At 43.5% G+C, this 18,114-nt stretch overlaps 3 protein-coding genes across 4 annotated transcripts in view; 1 reads left to right on the top strand and 2 right to left on the bottom strand.

Moving 5' to 3' along the window:
- Positions 1–5,903, top strand: part of elp1 (elongator acetyltransferase complex subunit 1) — a 10,243-nt gene extending 4,340 nt beyond the window's left edge. Inside the window, exons 11-36 of the mRNA XM_077733025.1 lie at positions 1–116; positions 209–287; positions 361–513; positions 597–703; positions 859–962; positions 1,051–1,104; positions 1,180–1,285; positions 1,436–1,551; positions 1,622–1,695; positions 1,761–1,839; positions 2,013–2,092; positions 2,175–2,321; positions 2,409–2,494; positions 2,630–2,778; positions 2,882–3,005; positions 3,219–3,316; positions 3,413–3,614; positions 3,702–3,763; positions 3,842–3,904; positions 4,268–4,328; positions 4,401–4,517; positions 4,579–4,666; positions 4,802–4,929; positions 5,001–5,152; positions 5,286–5,373; positions 5,762–5,903. The exon at positions 1–116 is cut by the window's left edge and continues 55 nt beyond it. Of these exons, the coding sequence (XP_077589151.1) occupies positions 1–116; positions 209–287; positions 361–513; positions 597–703; positions 859–962; positions 1,051–1,104; positions 1,180–1,285; positions 1,436–1,551; positions 1,622–1,695; positions 1,761–1,839; positions 2,013–2,092; positions 2,175–2,321; positions 2,409–2,494; positions 2,630–2,778; positions 2,882–3,005; positions 3,219–3,316; positions 3,413–3,614; positions 3,702–3,763; positions 3,842–3,904; positions 4,268–4,328; positions 4,401–4,517; positions 4,579–4,666; positions 4,802–4,929; positions 5,001–5,152; positions 5,286–5,373; positions 5,762–5,829 (2,701 nt within the window). The 3' untranslated portion in view covers positions 5,830–5,903. The remainder of the gene's footprint in view (positions 117–208; positions 288–360; positions 514–596; positions 704–858; positions 963–1,050; positions 1,105–1,179; positions 1,286–1,435; positions 1,552–1,621; positions 1,696–1,760; positions 1,840–2,012; positions 2,093–2,174; positions 2,322–2,408; positions 2,495–2,629; positions 2,779–2,881; positions 3,006–3,218; positions 3,317–3,412; positions 3,615–3,701; positions 3,764–3,841; positions 3,905–4,267; positions 4,329–4,400; positions 4,518–4,578; positions 4,667–4,801; positions 4,930–5,000; positions 5,153–5,285; positions 5,374–5,761) is intronic.
- LOC144207519 (putative polypeptide N-acetylgalactosaminyltransferase 8) lies at positions 5,211–11,058 on the bottom strand. Of its 2 annotated transcripts, none has more exons than XM_077733026.1 (11): positions 10,898–11,058; positions 10,520–10,787; positions 10,256–10,422; positions 9,979–10,162; positions 9,352–9,549; positions 7,783–7,897; positions 7,517–7,699; positions 7,233–7,370; positions 6,787–6,882; positions 6,362–6,529; positions 5,211–6,280 (listed from the first exon to the last, which is right to left on the bottom strand). In XM_077733026.1, the coding sequence occupies exons 1-11, from the start codon at positions 11,055–11,057 to the stop codon at positions 6,140–6,142; spliced, it is 1,818 nt and encodes a 605-aa protein (XP_077589152.1). In that variant the 5' UTR covers position 11,058; the 3' UTR covers positions 5,211–6,139. The 2 variants fall into 2 exon arrangements, with proteins under 2 accessions (XP_077589152.1, XP_077589153.1); XM_077733027.1 differs by having other exon boundaries at positions 5,212–6,280; positions 10,520–10,772.
- A 636-nt stretch (positions 11,059–11,694) lies between these two features.
- Positions 11,695–14,985, bottom strand: smu1a (SMU1 DNA replication regulator and spliceosomal factor a). The gene is made up of 12 exons (XM_077733532.1): positions 14,837–14,985; positions 14,337–14,547; positions 14,049–14,201; positions 13,876–13,986; positions 13,528–13,656; positions 13,318–13,437; positions 13,120–13,236; positions 12,909–13,036; positions 12,668–12,794; positions 12,440–12,607; positions 12,208–12,360; positions 11,695–12,132 (listed from the first exon to the last, which is right to left on the bottom strand). Exons 1-12 carry the CDS (start codon positions 14,860–14,862, stop codon positions 12,034–12,036), a joined length of 1,542 nt encoding a protein of 513 aa, XP_077589658.1. The 5' UTR covers positions 14,863–14,985; the 3' UTR covers positions 11,695–12,033.
- Between the last annotated feature and the right edge of the window lie 3,129 nt (positions 14,986–18,114).

Raw genomic sequence — 18,114 nt, 5'->3', positions numbered from 1 at the left:
CTTTGAGCTCCAGCTCAAGTCACCCGCCAATCAGGTGACCTTTCTATGTGAGCCTCAGAAGACCAATCATCTGGCAGTGCTCACAGCTAAAGGAAATGTAGTCGTCTTTCGCGAAGGTGGGTCTCCAAAATTTGAAAAGTAATATCACCAATCCCCTTTTTTCATTTTATATATGTAGCATTGGATGTTTATTTTTTTGCTTGAACAGATTCTGCAGGTGAACATGACAAAGTAGCAAATGGATTCAAAACTGTGGTGTCTCCTCTGGTCCTCCAGAAAACATACAGGTAATAAATAACACTGCCAATTATTAACTACTTACCCGTGTCCTCTTAAAACATGTCTATGTCATACTCGTAGCGTTTCGGCCCCCCAGAAGATGCCGCTTTCTCTGCGACATCTGCTGTGGCTTCAGGACAATCTCTTTGTAGCTGTTAGCTCGGCTCTGTCAACCACATCTTCCGTTCTAATATTTTTGCAGCCAAACCAGGACTCTGACATGCTCACAGTTAGGTAAACGAATAAGAACATTGATGAGTGCAACTTATTTTTTAGCTGCAGTCTGACTTTTTTATTTTATTTTGCTGAATATTTAGCTCTCGCCTGGAGGTAGATGGCGTGGTGGTAAGCATGGTCCACTGCTGCAGCACACGCTCTGTTATTCTACAGTTGCAAGACGGGCGCTTGAGGAAACTGCTCTGGGGTCAGTTGTTAACATACACACTCCTTAAAGTTATGTTGCATGGATTTAATTTTTCAAGTTTTAGCGCAATTTGAAAGCAACCTGATACTTTTTTTGCAAGATGACAGGTTAGAAATGAACCAAAGTAATAATCAAAGACTGAACTGTTTGTGCAGATTGTTCCGAACCGACCACAGAGGAGTGGCGGGACTCCAACGGGTGTGTCGTCAACTTCCCTGTGCCATGTACGCAAATAGCCCTTTGCAGTATGGATGGACAGGTAATCAAATTAAAAAAGTGCATCATCTAATAGGGTTGTGACAATAAATATGAATTTGTAACTTAAGTGAGTCATTTCAAAACAACAGGAGCGTGTGCTGGGCATGACGGACCGATCTCACCTGTATGCAGAAGATGTGGAGGTCGGCAGCCGTTTTGAAACATCGGTCAACAGTTTTGTTGGCGTTAAAATTGACTGCTTCTTTTTCACCCCTCAGCTCGCCTCCAATGTGTCGTCCTTCGCCGTTTGCGGTGACTTCTTGGTGGTCACCACGTATGCTCACACGTGCCGCTGCATCCGACTTACGTCGCTTAATCTTCAAGGTACAACGACTTTATCACATCATTAGGGGTGTGACAATATCTTGATATCCTTGGCGATATATCCCAATGGGTTATCAATGTGTCCCCGCTAAGACTCTATGCCCTACTAAAATGTTGAAACTGACATGAAATAATGAACCCTCTTTGTAGCGCTGAGGTTAGCCTTGTCCCAGGACAGCGGGCAGAACGACGAGACCACACGACGGGTGGAGCGGGGGTCCCGTGTGGTCACTGTGGTGCCACGAGATACGCGAATCATCTTACAGGTGAACGCCGAAATGCGCGTCCTCTGGCGTCAACTTGCAAATGTTCACTGTGGTGTGTTTGGGTTTGGAGATGCCGCGTGGGAATTTGGAGACGGTCCACCATCGGGCTTTGGTGCTGACGCAACTCAGGCAGTGGCTTGACGAGTGAGTAGAGTGCAGACCGCCGTCGCGTTTGATTCATGAAGTAACCGCCGTTGTTGGATTTCTAGTTTGAGGTTCAGGGAAGCTTTCGAGTGTATGAGGAAGCTGCGCATCAACCTCAACCTCATTTATGACCACAACCCAAAGGTACACACAAGGCCTGACCACAACTTTGAAAGGTTATTCATTTCTGAGCCGCTTATGCTCATGGCGGGTTATTATAAAATATAGTTTCATTTAAAAAAAGCAAGTTTATTTCCTCGTAAAGGTTTTTGCTGCAAGATGAAGGTTTTGAAAGCATTCCAATCTGCTGTCTTCAGGTGTTCCTGATTAACGCGCACATATTTCTGACGCAGCTCGACTCCATCAACAACATCAACCTGTTCCTCACCGAGCTCAGGTCGGCACATTTGTCTCTGTCATAATAAAAGCGACCATTGATGATTGAATGTTTGTGTTTAACACTGCATGTTCCCCTCCAGGACAGAAGACACCAGCACCACCATGTACCCTTACCCTGAAGGACGCGCACAGCTTCCAGTGAGTCGGGACCACATTCCCAAACACAAGAAGGTGGATGTGGTGTGTGATGCTTTACGCTGCACTATGGAAGCCATAGATCCCAACAAGTAAGGTTCAATACTTCTGAGTACAATTTTGAACTTTCCCCTACACTAGTTATGTTAGTCTAAAATCTGTGTTCCCACTGTTTCCAGGTTTTGTCTTTCCATACTGACAGCACATGTAAAGAAAACAGTTCCCGAGTTAGAGAGCGCACTGCAAAAAGTCCACAACCTTCGAGGTGACTGTGAGATATGTCGAGATATCAGAATGTGTATCGGACATCTAGCACCATCAACGGGCAGGAAAACTAGGGCTGCCTGAAATAGAAGAAAAAAACTGTAATTCTGGACAAACGTCCTAATAATGTTTACAGTTAAACCTCCTGAAGAAGACGGCGTTGTGAATGCAGAAGAGGCACTGAAGTACCTGCTCTTCCTCGTCAACGTCAACGACTTGTACGAACACTCGCTGGGGACATACGACTTTGATCTGGTGCTCATGGTGGCCGAGAAATCACAAAAGGTACCAAAACCTGTCAATAACAACTATACGCCTCACAACGGATGTCTTTGTTCAAATTGGACATTCGGATGTACTTTTCGTTCTTCATATATTTTGAATGCAGGACCCCAAAGAGTATCTCCCTTTCCTGAACACTCTAAAGAGCATGGAGGTCAACTACCAGCGCTACAGCATTGACAAACATCTAAAACGTTATGGCAAGGCTCTGATGCACCTGAGCAAATGTGGTAGGGGATCCATTTTGTTTCGTCCTACACTGAAGCGGCTATTGGTCAATGACATTTCCTCCAATCACATGATCGGATGGATGGTTGACGTTGGCTTATAGTCTAAAAAATGTAGTATTTGCTCAGCTATTCTGATGTCATTTGCAGCACTACGTTTCATTTTGTTACAATTAAAATAGAATTCCATTCCTTGCATGCTGTCCATCTTTTTAGGAGAGGAGCATTTCCCGGAAGCTTTGCAGCTGGTAAAAGAGCAGAAATTATTTAACCAAGCACTGCGTCTTTATCCAGTGTACAGTGCTCAGCATAAGGTACGCCATCTACCCCCACTTCCCATAAGGTACGCCATCTTCCCCCACTTCCCACTCAGCTTCTTCTCACAACTTCTTCTCGGATCTTCTTCTAAGGCGCTGAGCTGTGCCTACGCCCAGCACCTGCTGGAACAGCATCAGACCGAGCAGGCGGGCCTGCTGCTGTGGCGATGCGGCGAGCTCAAAGGGGCCCTGCAAGCCTTCACCGCCGGTTCCCACTGGAGGAACGCCGTCTGCGTGGCGCAACAGATTCCGCTGCCCGGCGACCAACTCGCCCTGCTGGCGCGAGATCTGGCAGGTAACAGTGTGGGTGGATCTTCAACTAGGGAGATGGCCGCCATGTTTTGAGACATTAAAGGACTGGTATTTGTTTGCTTTTTCTCAGGAAAGTTGAGCGAACAGAGACGCTACACGGAAGCGGCCGTGCTGTTGGACCAATATGCCAAAGTGGGTCGTTTACACAAAACAACTCTATTGACAAAAAGATTATTATTTAATTCTCTGAGTTTTTCTGCCATCATACAGGACTGTGAAGAGGCCATCTTGGCACTCATCTCTGGCGCGGCCTGGGAGGAGGCCCTACGACTGGTTGGTGGAAATACAATAATATGTACATGTATATGTACATGTAGATGTGTGTGTGTGTGTGTATATGTATGTATATATATATATATATATATATATATATATATATATATATATATATATATATATATATATATATATATATATATATATATATATATATATATATATATATATACACATACATATACACATATATATATATATATATATATATATATATATACACACACACATATATATATATACATACATACATGTACACACATATATACACATAAACACACATATATTTATATATACATGTTTTTTGGGGTTATCATGCTTCTTCTATTAATTGAGTTTTTTTTTGTTTTTGTTATTGAGATTCACATGCACAATCGAGCCGACATCACTGAGACAAACCTGAAACCTGCTCTGATTGAAGGTATAAATTTTTTGGTCCATTGTACTAATAGAATGTTTTCTCCACAATCAAACCTTCTGTCTTGCTCACCAGCGGCCAGCGTGCAGATCTTCTCGCTGGAGACGCAGACGGCCACTTTCTCGCGGCACCGCACGCGTCTGGAACTGGTGCGGCGGGAGAAGGAAAACAAAGCCCGGATGAACATCCTGGGTGAGTGCTTCATGTGATCGATTGGTCACCGAGACGACGTTATCGGTCTCTTTCCCGGCAGACGAGGACGGTCCCGACTGTGCGGACGCCGAGCTTTACTCCGAGGCCAGCAGTGTCATGAGCGGCTCCAAGTACTCGCGCGTGTCCTCGTAAGTCGCTTATTCAGAGACCCATTATCCCGTGTTTTAATAAACATGAGGTCAAGGCACATGGTTTACTATGAGTAAACCGAAATTTTAGGAAACTAACCAAGTCCTGTTAAAAAGCACCTCGGTGTCACGCAGGAGATCCTCAAAGAACCGCCGCAAGGCAGAGAGAAAGAAACTGAGCCTGAAAGAAGGAAATCCCATGGAGGAGCGAGCTCTCCTGTATGCCTTACGAGAGATCGTCACCTCCATTGACAAAATGACTGGTGCGCATTCCCACTTTTGACCTTTTTTTGGAATCCCCATCGCCATTTTGCCATTTCACCGTGTGTTGCAGAGGAGGTTGAGGCGATGCTCAAAGCCCTGCTGCTCTTCCGCTTCGACAAGCGAGCAGAGGAGCTGCAGCTGGTCTTTGCCGCGGCTCTGCAAGAAATTGAGAACGCCATCCCACAAGTGTGGCCTCAGGGAATGCGAGGCAGCCAAGTGCCGGTATTATATTTATTCATTCCAAATCAGTGTGAAAAAAAATATGTGATCGGGACATCCCGAGTTTATATTAGTTTTTAGAGATACATGGCTTCTTTTAAAATGCTAAACAATGAAAATGTTGATTGTGTTTTAGTTGACAGGACCAAACTCAACGGCAAACAGTATTATGGCTTCGTACAACCAGCAGCAGCAACAGCAAACACCGCCAACATCACAAGAAGGTTAACAAGACAAGCACATACATAAATTATTTCCATTTTTTTAAACTAATAGAATATTTGAGTTTTTATAATTGAATGGATTACAAAAAAATCCTGAAAATTATTTTCTATTCTTTCTACATTAGAGAATTGTTTGGTATGAGTACATTTCAGTTCAATTTTTTTGGTTGTCATAATTTTCTGAATAGTATATGCTGGATATAACATTTAAAAGAAAGTCTTAGTATTATATTACATGTAAATAGTACAGGATGTTTTGACTTTGGGGTTTATGCTGTTAATTCCAATGGTTGATTCATCTTCCAGGGTATATACAAGAAGCTGAACTTTGGGAATACATAAATCTTGCATCCAAAGAATTTATGATTTGAACATGTTTTCATTCCAGATTTGGAGATACTGACACCTCCTGCAATAAGAGGCATGGTCAAGTGGAAGCTGGCACTTTACAACTAAGTCCCATTTTATTCATTTGTTTAAACGGAAAAATCAAAACTTCATGTAAATAAAGTTTTACTTTGGACAGATCATCCATTATTTGTCATCTGTGCAAAAGTTCCTGAAGTGCTCATCCAGACATTTTGTTTGCTTTTGGTGCAGTTGTCTTGGAAACGGCCTTATCTCCATGATTAGAACCAGGAGTGCACATCATTGGTCCGCAGGTGCAACAGAAATGACACAGATCTAATGATAGTATCATCCTTATGTGATGCAATTAGTGAGCCATCAGTGCCAAATCTCTCATTTAACTTTGCTCTTGTTCCCCTCAAAACACCCTCTCTGACATGTAATTTTGTATACTCCAGATTTGACCCGTACAGCGTTGCACGATGAGCTGATACTTGTCGTTTTGACCTAGGGCGATCTCCAGACAGCGCTTCGTCTGCCGGTTCTGGATGAAGGATCCCTGCAAGTGGTCAGTGTTTTATTTTTGATTTTTGTGTAATGCTCAAAACTAATAGACATTTCCCCCAATTCCATCGCCCACCTGCTTAAAGTCCCACAACATGTGTAACTTATTTTGCCCGGCCAACTTGCACTCGTAGAGGGCCGGGGAGGAGCCACTGCCGGGGTCCACCAGGCAGCGGTTGCTCTTGTACTTATGAGATTTGATGCCTCCGATGTAGAGCTGCCCAGTTTTCTGGTAATAGCAGCGCTGTGGTAATATGGTGGCAGAAAATGGGACAAATTAATTGAATTTAGACCAGGGGTGTCAAACATAACTTGATTGAAAGGTCAATTTATACAACATTATATATTATTATATATAAAATAAAATTAAAAATAAAATTTAAATAAAAAAAATTATATATGTATAAATGTAGAAATAAAAAGACATAACACCCCCCTTTTCAAGAACTATGGCTCTATAGTGTCAAATATAAAGGCTCCCAACAGAGATAAGGCTGGTACCTGTGGAGCATGATAGTGACACCTATACAGAATGGGGATGCTGCCTGGAACAGGACCCTGATCGATGCACAGATCTGGTTTCCACTGGTTTGTTAACTGCACAGAGAAGTGGAATGATATGCAATATTTGCAGATTGGGTCACAATTGCTGGGTGCCTCGTGATAAAGCATAATTACAAATGACGAAAAATGGCTATACTACAAAAATCCAAACATGGGAAATTAATCTGTGGCATTTAATGATTTAACTCATTAAGAGAAAAACAATCTGCTTCTATATGGATTTTTTAAAATTATATTTAGACTAGGAGAATGTTTCTTTGCAACATTTTTGTCAATTGGAACATTATTGTGGACACATCAGTGTTTATTAACTCTTGGCCTATCATTGACAATGATAGACGTCTAATACATTCAAACTGGGAGGACTGGCTGTCAATGCTTACCGCTCCGTAGGCGACCAGATCTGTGAGAGGATCCAACATGGGGTAAACGTTATCCAGATACCACTTGAAGGGCTTACACTTGAGCCGCTCCCTCAAGGCCTTTCGTTCGGACACGTCGCCAATGTCCAAGCTTTGATCCTAGCACAGGCGGAACGGGGAGACAGGCAAGCAAACAAAACATTAATATTGTGCAAAATGGGTGTAGAGTTAAGGTGGCCCGGGTTTTTTCTCGGTACTCCCCAATAGCATTGAGGGACACGGACGCAAGACTGGTGAAAACCAACCAAGGGATGGTTCCAGGCGATCCGGACATTGAGCTTGTACTCGTCCATCCACACCTCGGCCACCCGCAGCGCATTTCGCTTCATGGTGACGCTTAAATCGGACAGGTACGGCTTTCTGTAGCGCTCAATGTGGGCAATCTTAGAGCAGGGGATGACCTCCACGCTACCGCCGCACAGCCACACCTGCCGGCTCGAACACGGCCCTCAGCCAACAGATCGTGCTCAGCAAATAAAGCCTATTCGTTTTAGCGCTCTCAATGTCTTACCCGGATGCCCAGCTCCACGTTCTCCCCGCCGTATATCTTCATTCCGCCATCCAGGCTGCCGATCTCTCCGAAAAACTTGCGATCTGCCGCAAGTATCCCCATGATGGACGGGCTCCTAATTTGAAAAAAAAAAACACCCGGACCCAAAAGCGCTTCTTTGCAAATTCTTTAGAGCTGTCAAGGGCAAACAATGAAGTAACAAGTAAAACAAATACTATATGTACTTCATTACTATGAAGAATAATGCTAAAAAAAACTATTATCAAGTGTGTATATGTACTGATACTTTTGCATTGCGGCTGGATGCAAAAGTAATGTTGGGACACTTGTGCTGCGCCTTCGTCCCTGCCGACGCGTCCTGCTCGGGTTATGATGCCCTGCAAGCTATAGGGAACATGCGGAGCGCCGTGATCGGAGATCTGGTTCCACAGGGAGGGGTGGCTTGACTGGTTCTGGTTCCCCTCAGGCTCATCAACACACTCCTTTGAAAGCCCTACTACCATTTGTAACTGTAATCAATCTCATGCTTGTTATCCTAAGCTGTTGTTTACCCTGCTTCTCAGCTTTGAACAAACGTACCATTAATGCCACAGTCGAACTACCATGATTGTGTAAACCCAGCTATTTCTAACTCGTATACATACCCATGCAACAACCCATATCCCAATCTGACCCTGATGTTGTGCCACTGTCTGACACTGATTAATATGTCTTTCCTATTCTGAGACACCAGTGGATCGTCCAAAGCGGGAGGTCAAGGGAGGAATTTTCCCTCAACTGCGTGAGGGTTTTCGCCCCTTTCTGGTCGGTCTAAACTCCATTTGGAAGTGTTTTGTGAAGAATTTCATTTAAAAGTAGCGTCGGTAAAGAATGAAGTTTTGAAATTTTTAGTCACAAAAAGGGGGGAATTGTGGGGTAGACCTTCCAAGTGGCTTAATAATTGTGTGTTCATGTCGAGCCATGTGGCCAAACTGGTTTTACAAGTGTTTGTTAAGACAGTGGAATGTAGGATAGGCCAATTAGCTGGCCTTGCAAATGTTTGTTTGCACCACGATTTGTAAGATAGGCTGGCTAACAAGGTTTGCAATTGTTTCCTTGTACTGTGGAATGTGGCCAACTCACTTTGGAACTGTTTGTTCGAAATGCGCAATATAAGATAGGCTGCGGCAGTTTGTGTGAGCTATAAAAATATCGTGTTTGCATACAACTTAAACCTGCAAATGTCTAACCACATTAGCCCAAAGTTTTGTTTACATAAACTCTGTCCTACATCACTGTCTTAGAAATATTACCATGTGGTCCTATATAAAGACTGACCCAGTGTTCATTCAGAGAGAATTGCGAGGAAGACAGGCTGAGAGGTTCACGGCTGTCGGAGGATTCTCCAACCATCCTGCAGTCCGGTAATAAACCTATTTCCTATTTAATTATAATGATTAATAATTAATTGATATTCCTATTTATTGATTTCACTCTTTCTTAACCTGCTCCTGAAGTTGTATTTTCAGACCTATCACTTTTCACAAAAGTAGTCAAGCTACATGGCAAAACTGATCAGGCGTAACTCACTTAGCGGGCAGCGACTCATCCTTTAGCGTGTACCACGAGGGGCTGAAGGACTCGTACATGCACCACAGGGCCCAGTCAAAGGCTTGGGCAGCCGGGATGTACTTGTTCACCTTCAGGTCATCGTAACCCACCCGATCGAAGACCGGTGTCAAGATGACAGTACGGTTCTCCTTGATGCGGGCCAGCAGCGGCTCTGCCCTAAAAATCATTGCAAACAAGGGCTGAGTGCAAACTAAAAGTTTCTATGATACAACTCTTAAACAGAAAAACGAGCTGTTTGAGTATCTTTCTTCAACCATCTCCTACCAATAGACCACCATCAATGTCCAATTCATTCTAACTGGGAAGCCTGGCTGGCTTAGAATGCTCAGTTAACCTTTTTGCAGTGCAAAATCTTACTAGCAAACTTGTGGTTCTTTTAGTAAACAGTGACACCTTTTTAAAAACATTGTAACCATTGTTTTACCGTCACACCCCTTGAGATGATACATGGAGCGTATTGCTAACAAATGGGGATACAGAATATTACGTTGTATCACCGTTTTAATTCATCATGCCACCCTTTATGCAAACAGTCAAATATTTAATCTCCCTGACAAGCTAAAACTGTCATGAGAGCACACCTACCACTGCAGGTGAACTTCAATGTGGGCGTCCAAGATGGCCACCACGTCACCCGTGGCCACCTCCCAGCCGGAAAGTCTAGCTCGGGTCAGGCCTAGTTGCTCCTTATGCACGATCTGCTTCAGCAGGCCCGGACGCTCCTCGTGGATGAGCCTTATATAGTCGTCCAGCATCCCTTTCAGGTCCTCTGCGGTGACACACACACAAAATCGGTCAGAAAATGTGCTCCGATCTTCCCCAGAAGGGAAAAATACTGGAGGAAAAAGTTCAGTTCCTGGACCGTTTGTGCTGTGGTCGTCCACCAGTATGATCTCTATGAGAAGGTTGGCGGGGGTCTTGTCGATAAGGCTGCGGATCGCCCGCTTGATGATGGACAAAGCTTCATCCATGTAGATCAATATCACGCTCAGGCTGGGAAGATCGAAGGGGTACTTTTTCTCGGCGCATCTTTTTCCCAAAAGAAAGACGAAGGAGAACGTGTCAGTCCTCACCTTTGGCGTGCAAGTCTTGCATTTTGATGTGGGTTCAGTTACGCTAGCAATACCTGGCGCCACGCGTATCGGGAATCTCCCTGTTGATTGGCAGCCTGTCACTGAGGAAAGCGTTGTAGCCGTACTTGGTGAACAAGTTCTCGGCCTCCCTCTGCTCCTCCTCGCTGAGGTCGTCACCCCAATTTTTGAACAGGGCCGAGTGGGGGAAGAGCTTCTTTGCCTTCGCTTTCGTCTGCCCTCTCTTTTCTATCTCAGCTTTTGTTTGAGTCTTTGCCGGTTTCGGGTCCAGCTCGTTTACCGCACTGACTGTAGAATGGAAAGCTGTTTTAAAAGAATTTCCATGCCCTCGATGTCAGGCAAAAGGTCTTTGATTTTAAATTTTTAAATCAACCAATCCAATCAGTGTGTGGCTTCATCAAAAACGGACTCACGCAGCTTCTCGATTTTGGCCTCCATATTTTCCAGCTGGGTCATCATCCCCTGATGCTGGCTTGACTTGTAGTTGGTCCTGTGAAAAAAATAGCCCATGTACAGCAGCGACAAGGCCACCAAAGTGAACGGCAGGATGCCTTTAGAGCAGCCCGCCCTCATATCAACAGCACCTAAAAGAAAAGCAAAGAGGAGGTAGGGTGCAACTGAGTTTTTATGCAGCCCACCTAGACTCACATCCTCCGCCTTCTTTTCCTTCATTGCTTGAGCATGCTCAGTACTGTATTCTACTTGTACTCGATCGACCCTTCTTTGAAATGTATTATGTGACGTAAAGTTGAAAACTTCATTAATTTTTTTTTTTAATGTTCCAAAAAAAATAACTATATAAATAATAATAAATCTATATAACTATATAAGTAATAATAAATCACGATAAGATACAATTTTCAGTAAAAGGTTCAAGAGAACTATATAGATGGACAATTATTAACACATGGAAATATTTTATTATTTAAATGAACAAACTCATTGGGAAAATGTTTTCTACTTTTGTGTGACAAACCAAAAAAAAAAAGCAAAAATATCCTCCATTACTTTCAAGGAGTGCAAAATGTCATTTACCCCCTAGCACCAAGTTTCTGGTCATTGATGTTAGCTAATACATTTTTTGTTACGAAAATTGTCGTACACGGCAGCTCAACATTTCCATGCATTTACCTCAGAAATGGAATTTTGTAGTTGGCTTTTGAATTTGAAATATCAAACTTTTAATGGTAAAAAAAAAAGTTGAAAACCATTGTAAGCAAATTAAACAGCTTTAATCGCACAGCTGAGAAGGAACAAAATACACAATTATTCCGTAACGGATTGTTGTTTCTAAACATTGATATTGCCGTCCCATTGCTTGAAATGCACGTTTCAATCATAATGTATATTATTGGTAGTTCAGTTGAGGATGAGGTGGGAAAAAAAACAGCATACATGAGTGGAAAGTCCTAAAAAATATTTACAAAAGACGGAAAAAAAATACAAAAAACAACAAATCCTTTTAAACTTTCTAAACCATCAACGAGTACGAGCTTTCTTCATGCGTAGTGGTGGTATTCACACCATTAGACAGCACATACAAAACAATTCAAGGCTTCCACAGCTTTAAGAGGCCATCCTCGCCATAGGTGCCAATGAGGTTCTGGTGTGGGTGGTGGGCGATGCCGATCACGTCCTTCTCGTGTACCTGGCGAGCACCAAAGAGGCGGGAATGAGCACATTTATTCTGAAACAGCAAATTGCCGCCCGACGCTCGGCGTACCGTCAGCGTTCTCTCCAGCTTGCCGGTGACCGTGCTGAAGCAGTATAACACAAAGTCTTCCCCAACGCAGTAGATCCACTCGCCGCGCGGCGACAGTGTGCAGCACACAAAGTCGCCACCTTCCCTTTTACCGGAACTGAAACTCCTCACGATCTGAAAATAGTTGTGTTGCAGAATTCTTGAGTAAACCGGTCGGGGGTAATCAAAACACTAAAAACGACAAAGTTTGTACCTGTCCCTGCATGTTCATGATGACCACCGTGTTGGAGCGGTTACAAACAACAAAGTGTTCTGGGTTCTTTGGCAGGAGGAGGACGTTATTGACGGTGATGTCGGTTCCGGCGGACGAGCCCAGCGGTTTGAAGGTGCTGCTGCACTCGGTTGTCTTAAAGTTCCACACCTGAGGTACACAACAAGTCCATTTTCTTTCCTAAAATACCACACACGGGTTTGGGCTTACCTTTACGGTGCCGTCAGACGAGGCGCTGAGAATGTGATGGCCGTCGGGAGTGAACGTGGCCTCGTTGACAAACGACGTGTGTCCACGGAACTCCTTTAGGGACTTGCCCGACTTAAGCCCATGGATCCTAAGAGGGTTCAATAGTAAGGAACATACACATATCATAAACAAACTGGTGGATGCACCTTACACTCCAAAAATGAAAGTGGAGGTAAATAACCCTACAGGAACCTCTTCTCACCTGATGGTCTGGTCAAAGGAGGCACTGAGTATCTGGCTGCTGTCCTTGCAAAAAGTGAGGCAGGTGACTCCTTTACTGTGCGCACGCTCAAATCTTCTCAAACACTGGCCACTCTGGATCTTCCACACCTGCCCGGATAACCAACATTTGCCCAACATTAGTCTCTGGGCCATTTTGGACACCGTTGGGCTGCTTTCCAAATCAAAGCCACCTTGATCTTTCCGTCTTGAGCGCCGGTAGCCAACATCTCGGTGTCTCGACTGAAGCACATGCACAACACGGCGTCATCCATCATCATCAGGTTATCCTGGGCTTGGTACTTGAGATCCTTAAAAAAAAAAAAAAAAAACATGGGATTGGTGACGCATGAGGCAAGTTATAAATTGTCCACGGGAGGATTTTGATTTACCTTTCGGATTTTGCCCGTGGTAAAGTTCCAGACCTCGATGAAGCCATCCACAGAGCCGGTCACCAAGTACTGACCGTCAGGGGAGAATCTGGAGCATTCCACATGGGACTTTTGACCAAACTGTCCAAAAACAATGAGATGCTTCAACCATGTTATCCTCGCTTGGATATGAATACGCAAGTGAACTACGGAGCGAGACAAGTACACTACCTTGATGAGTCTGCTGAGCTGAGTGGGGAAGCGCTCATCTTCGACATCTTTGACGGCCGCTTTGCCCCTGAACAAGTCGATGGTCATCCCGGGGGGAAGGAGACCCTGATGCTGCTGCCACTTGAGCGACTGCTCATTAAAAAATGAAAAAAAAAAAAGATATTACCATCAAAAAAATGGAGGTTACTACGATTCAAGAGAATTGAAGAATCTGATGCATTAATATGTGCAGTATAAACTACTAGAACAATTTCAGTAAGAGACCCCTAAATGACTCCAGGAATTTCTGACACTTTGTTAAAAACAAGCTGAAAGGATGACACCAAAGCAGTCTTGGTCTCAGCTTACCTGACCCAGCAAAGCCATCAGACGGGAGGGCGGCACCACGCTGACCTCTCCCGCTAAGGCCTGAGCGATGGCCGCACGGCGCTTCTCCTTGCTGCTGCCATCCGGATACGCCTGCAAAGAAACTCATTTGAAGCACAATCATCACAAAGGCGAGCAAAATAAATCTCCCTCACCTCACGTGGGTCGAAATAGGAGCGAGCCAGCAGGTTTTCCAGATGGATGTACCTCTCTGGCTGGGTCTGCTTTAACATGATCATGGGATCCGTTTGCCTGAGGAGGGAACGTGCAGCCCCCAACTCTCTCAGCTCGATGAGCTCGAGTACAACCTGTACACCAAGCAAATGTGACGGGATGACATCAAATGCAATCATCAAACAGCAAAAAAAAAAAAAAACTATTGTAGTAGTTGTGACATCCTTTGCTGACATGTGTCATTTCTTGTCACACCCCCCTAGGCCTACCTGCTCGTAAAGGTCCACCAGGGTCTTGTCAGGCAGCTTGAGGGACTGGATGGCCTGGAGGACAGTGTCCCAGTGGCCGCTGTTGATGTCAGCCACGAAGCTGTCGATGCTGTCCACCGTATTCAGTGACACCGTGGTCTCCTCCTGGAGGGTCGCCAGCGACTTGTGTAAGTTATTTTCCTTCAGGTACTGCATGATGAGTCGTACCACACTGGAAGCGAGAAGAATCACTAAGTTACATTCATCCGAGATATTTTCTTTCATGTGTTAGTTTTCATTAGGAAATTGTGTTTATAGTGAGTCATTTCGCAAGTGCCCCGAGGTATTCGATGATCCGTAAACAACCTCACTTGACGCAAACTTGTGTTGCTTTAGCTTAGCCTAGCATCGCGAAAAGAAGCGTAGAACAAGATCGGCTTCGCATCAGGTGGCTAAACATGACGAATAACTTCTTGTTTAGTGTACTTTTAATACCGGGTGTCAATAGTTTGTTTACTCACTCCGCCGATTCAATTTCCAAAGACATGGTTGGGTTGATGAGGCAGAAATGAAAAAAATGCAAATCAAACCACTCTGCAGAAACGAAACACTGTCACCCGGAAGTCGAGCGGAGGCTTCTTCTTCCCTTGGTTTTCAATGGCAGTTAGAAAATTGCTTTTGCGAGCTTTGCACCCTCCTCTGGTAGTTGGTAGTAATGTTGTGTGTGCCTTGTGATGGAAAAAGTATCCAGGACAAAGGAGGAATGCACAATTCGCAACTTTGTCGTGCCCACTTTTTTGTTTTGTTTTTTAAAATCGAACTTTAATAAGGTGTAAACCCGTAAACACGAGTTAAATGAGTGAAAATAAATGACCGTACGACTGTAATATCACAGTATGTGACTGCAAATCATGTTATAATAAATATTTAACCTATTAAATATCAAATTAATATTTCATTATTTAAATGTCAATGTGCCCAAACTATCTGTCATTCTTCATAACTCTGTAGTGTAGAACAATCGTACTTTGCTCTTTTTTCCCCAACCAAGTTTCACTTTTATTCCCCTTCCACTTGAAGATATGGACCATAGGAAGATCCTCGTGAGAACACCCCCCTTTTCATTTATTTCTTCTCTCGTGCAGCAAGTGGCGCTAGACGCACAATTTCCCATCCAGTCATTGAAGGTCTTTCAAGGTTAGCATGTATTGATGCAGGAGATGGATAATCGCGCCTTGCTTTTTGGTGGAAGAAAGAGAAGTGATGGGATAGCTTCATGTTTTATTTCACCATCTCCAGGCAAAACAAAACTGGTAGTGGGATAAAAGAGGGCACGTGAGGAAGAGGAAACAAAGACAAAGACCTCCTAAGCATTTTATCAGTTGTGGGAAAACTTACGAGCTGTAAATTTTTTTTTTTTTTTACCATAGCCATGCCTTTCAAAGCATACATGATAATTGTTGTCTTTAATACTAAAGGACTGTGTACCCATTTGAATGTAAATAATGTCACGCTCTTTCAGATTTCCACTTGGGCACAATATTTTTTCTCATCAGCTATTTTCAGTCAAGCAAGAAGCTGAGCGTCGAAACTAGAAGCACTCAAATGCATTCATTCTACTTGCGGCTGCTGGTGGAAAATTCCTTTTACAATCCACTGTGGCAATATACTGTAGATGGCAAAGTCAAAATGACCCCTGCAAGGAGGTAGACTTGTCAGAGTGTGATTCCCCTGACAGTGTAAAGGTTACAAAGAGTTGACATTTGGCGTGCCGACATTGAGAAATGCCACCGCAATAGCGAGCGTGCCAGCTCCGCAGTCCACTGACTCTTTGATGTCAACAGAGTCCAAGTTAAGGCCGTAACGAGAGAACGACACACTGAGACTGTTTTTCCGCGAGGAGGGAAACGGAAAAAAAAAACACACTGGAAAAGTCGGCATGTTGCCATCACTTATTTTTTGGACTTGAGGCCGAGTCGCTGGATTTTCAGGATCATTTTTTAAGATAATCAAACATGCTGCACAAAATATGGTTGCAAAATATTTACGCTTACATGTTTTGTTTTACAGGAATTGGAGTTTGCATGTTCTCCCTGAACTTGTATGGGTATTCTCTGGGTATTACGGCTTCCACCCACATCCCAAAGAAATGTACGGTAGGTTGAACACTCAAAATTGTCCTCAGGTATGAGTGTAGTCGGACGTTTGCCTCATCGTGTGCTCCGATTGGCTGACAGTTGATTTATTGTTATGTACCGCATATTGCTCAATGTTGGCCGGGATATGCTCTTGCACCCCCGTGGAATGAAAATGAACATATTTTTAAAAACGAATGGGAAAAATTGGACAACTTCCATTCTAAGGTTAATCTTGTTAGCAAGGACCATTAAGATTCAGGTAAGGTCCTCATTTCTATGATTGCTCTTGGCCACTTTAAATTATTAATAATAAATAGCAGGCCTATTCATCGACTCTATTCTGGGCTTTGAGATATGGAACCAGAATGATGTTAGAATAAATCTTCTGCCCAGATGAGCTCATTCTCGCCTTCAGTCATATTCTGTGATTTAGCTGCAATGCCATTTCACAGTCCCTCCTACCAATTGAAATCATTGTTTGAACTCTCATCAATGCACCAGAGCATAAAATATTGACACGTTTATGATCACTACTTTTTATTGTATTTGTATTGATTTCAGAGAAAAGGTTGAAAGGCCCAGCTCTAAATTCCAGTAGAACATGGCAGAGATTTATTGCGGTCACAGTCGTAATCCTCTCAATGATTTGTTGTCAAGCGATCTACGCAAACAGTGGCGCAATCACACGCTGTCCTTTCCCAGCCTGCGCTCTCACCTTTGAAATAGATTTTCCGGCGTTGTGGCGTGGTCATATTTAGACCCATCAGCACTGCGGGAAAAGGACATGGCTCTTTTCAGGGTTTTATTTTTATTTCAAGCAACACAATCATCTTGTAACTGTCAAAGTGCAATACGTTTGAATACCCCTGGAATAGCAATATCGTTGGACTCTAAATTAGCCTTATTTTATTGTATTTTTTTGGTCATCGCAGTTGGCAGCAAATGCCGGTAAGCTGAATTTGACGTCTTGCCGTCAATAGCGGCCAATAAGTTTCTGGGGTTACAAAAAAGACATCATTAAAATGAGGGTAAGCGCGACCTTTACTTTCCCGTTAGACGTTTCGGTGAGCTTCAGGTGTCGGCGGATAAATGACGCACGGCACCAGACTGAACTGTAGGTGCTGCTCGTTAAGAACAAAAGACGAAAGTGCGGGTGCTCGCGCCGAATCAAGAGAAGGCAGAAACTTCCAGCACCTAACGAGACGGACGTCTCTCGCTGTCATTCATTTATGATCCGTACGGCTTATCCTCACAAAGGTTGTGAGAGCCTATCCTAGTTAATTGGCATATGGTGTCCAAAGCCCTTTGACCCGGGAGGTCTGAGTGCAAAATGTATTGGACTTTTGCTAGTTGTAAAGTACTTTGGAGAGTTTGAATTTAGTTTTCCAGAGCCACATGAGTGAATGTCTATCAATGGCACTGAAAGAGTTCCCAATTAATATTAATTCACTATTATTGTCAATATACAACAGCTGCGTATAACAAAATGAGTGCAGCTACTCCAGAATGTATATAGTATTTATATAGTATTCAAAATGCCTTATCAATATGGAGTTGAATATTTTAGTACACAGTAGTTTTTAGGTCATTTACAATCCATGATGGCTGATTTGTGAATAAGTTTTTCTGGCTCTATCGGAACCAAACAGGTTTTTTAAAGT

This window comes from Stigmatopora nigra, chromosome 14 (genome assembly GCF_051989575.1).
Source record: "Stigmatopora nigra isolate UIUO_SnigA chromosome 14, RoL_Snig_1.1, whole genome shotgun sequence".
NCBI classification, from domain to species: Eukaryota; Metazoa; Chordata; class Actinopteri; order Syngnathiformes; family Syngnathidae; genus Stigmatopora; species Stigmatopora nigra.
Note: the sequence above shows the minus strand (reverse complement) of the source record. Positions and strands in the feature narration are given on the sequence as shown.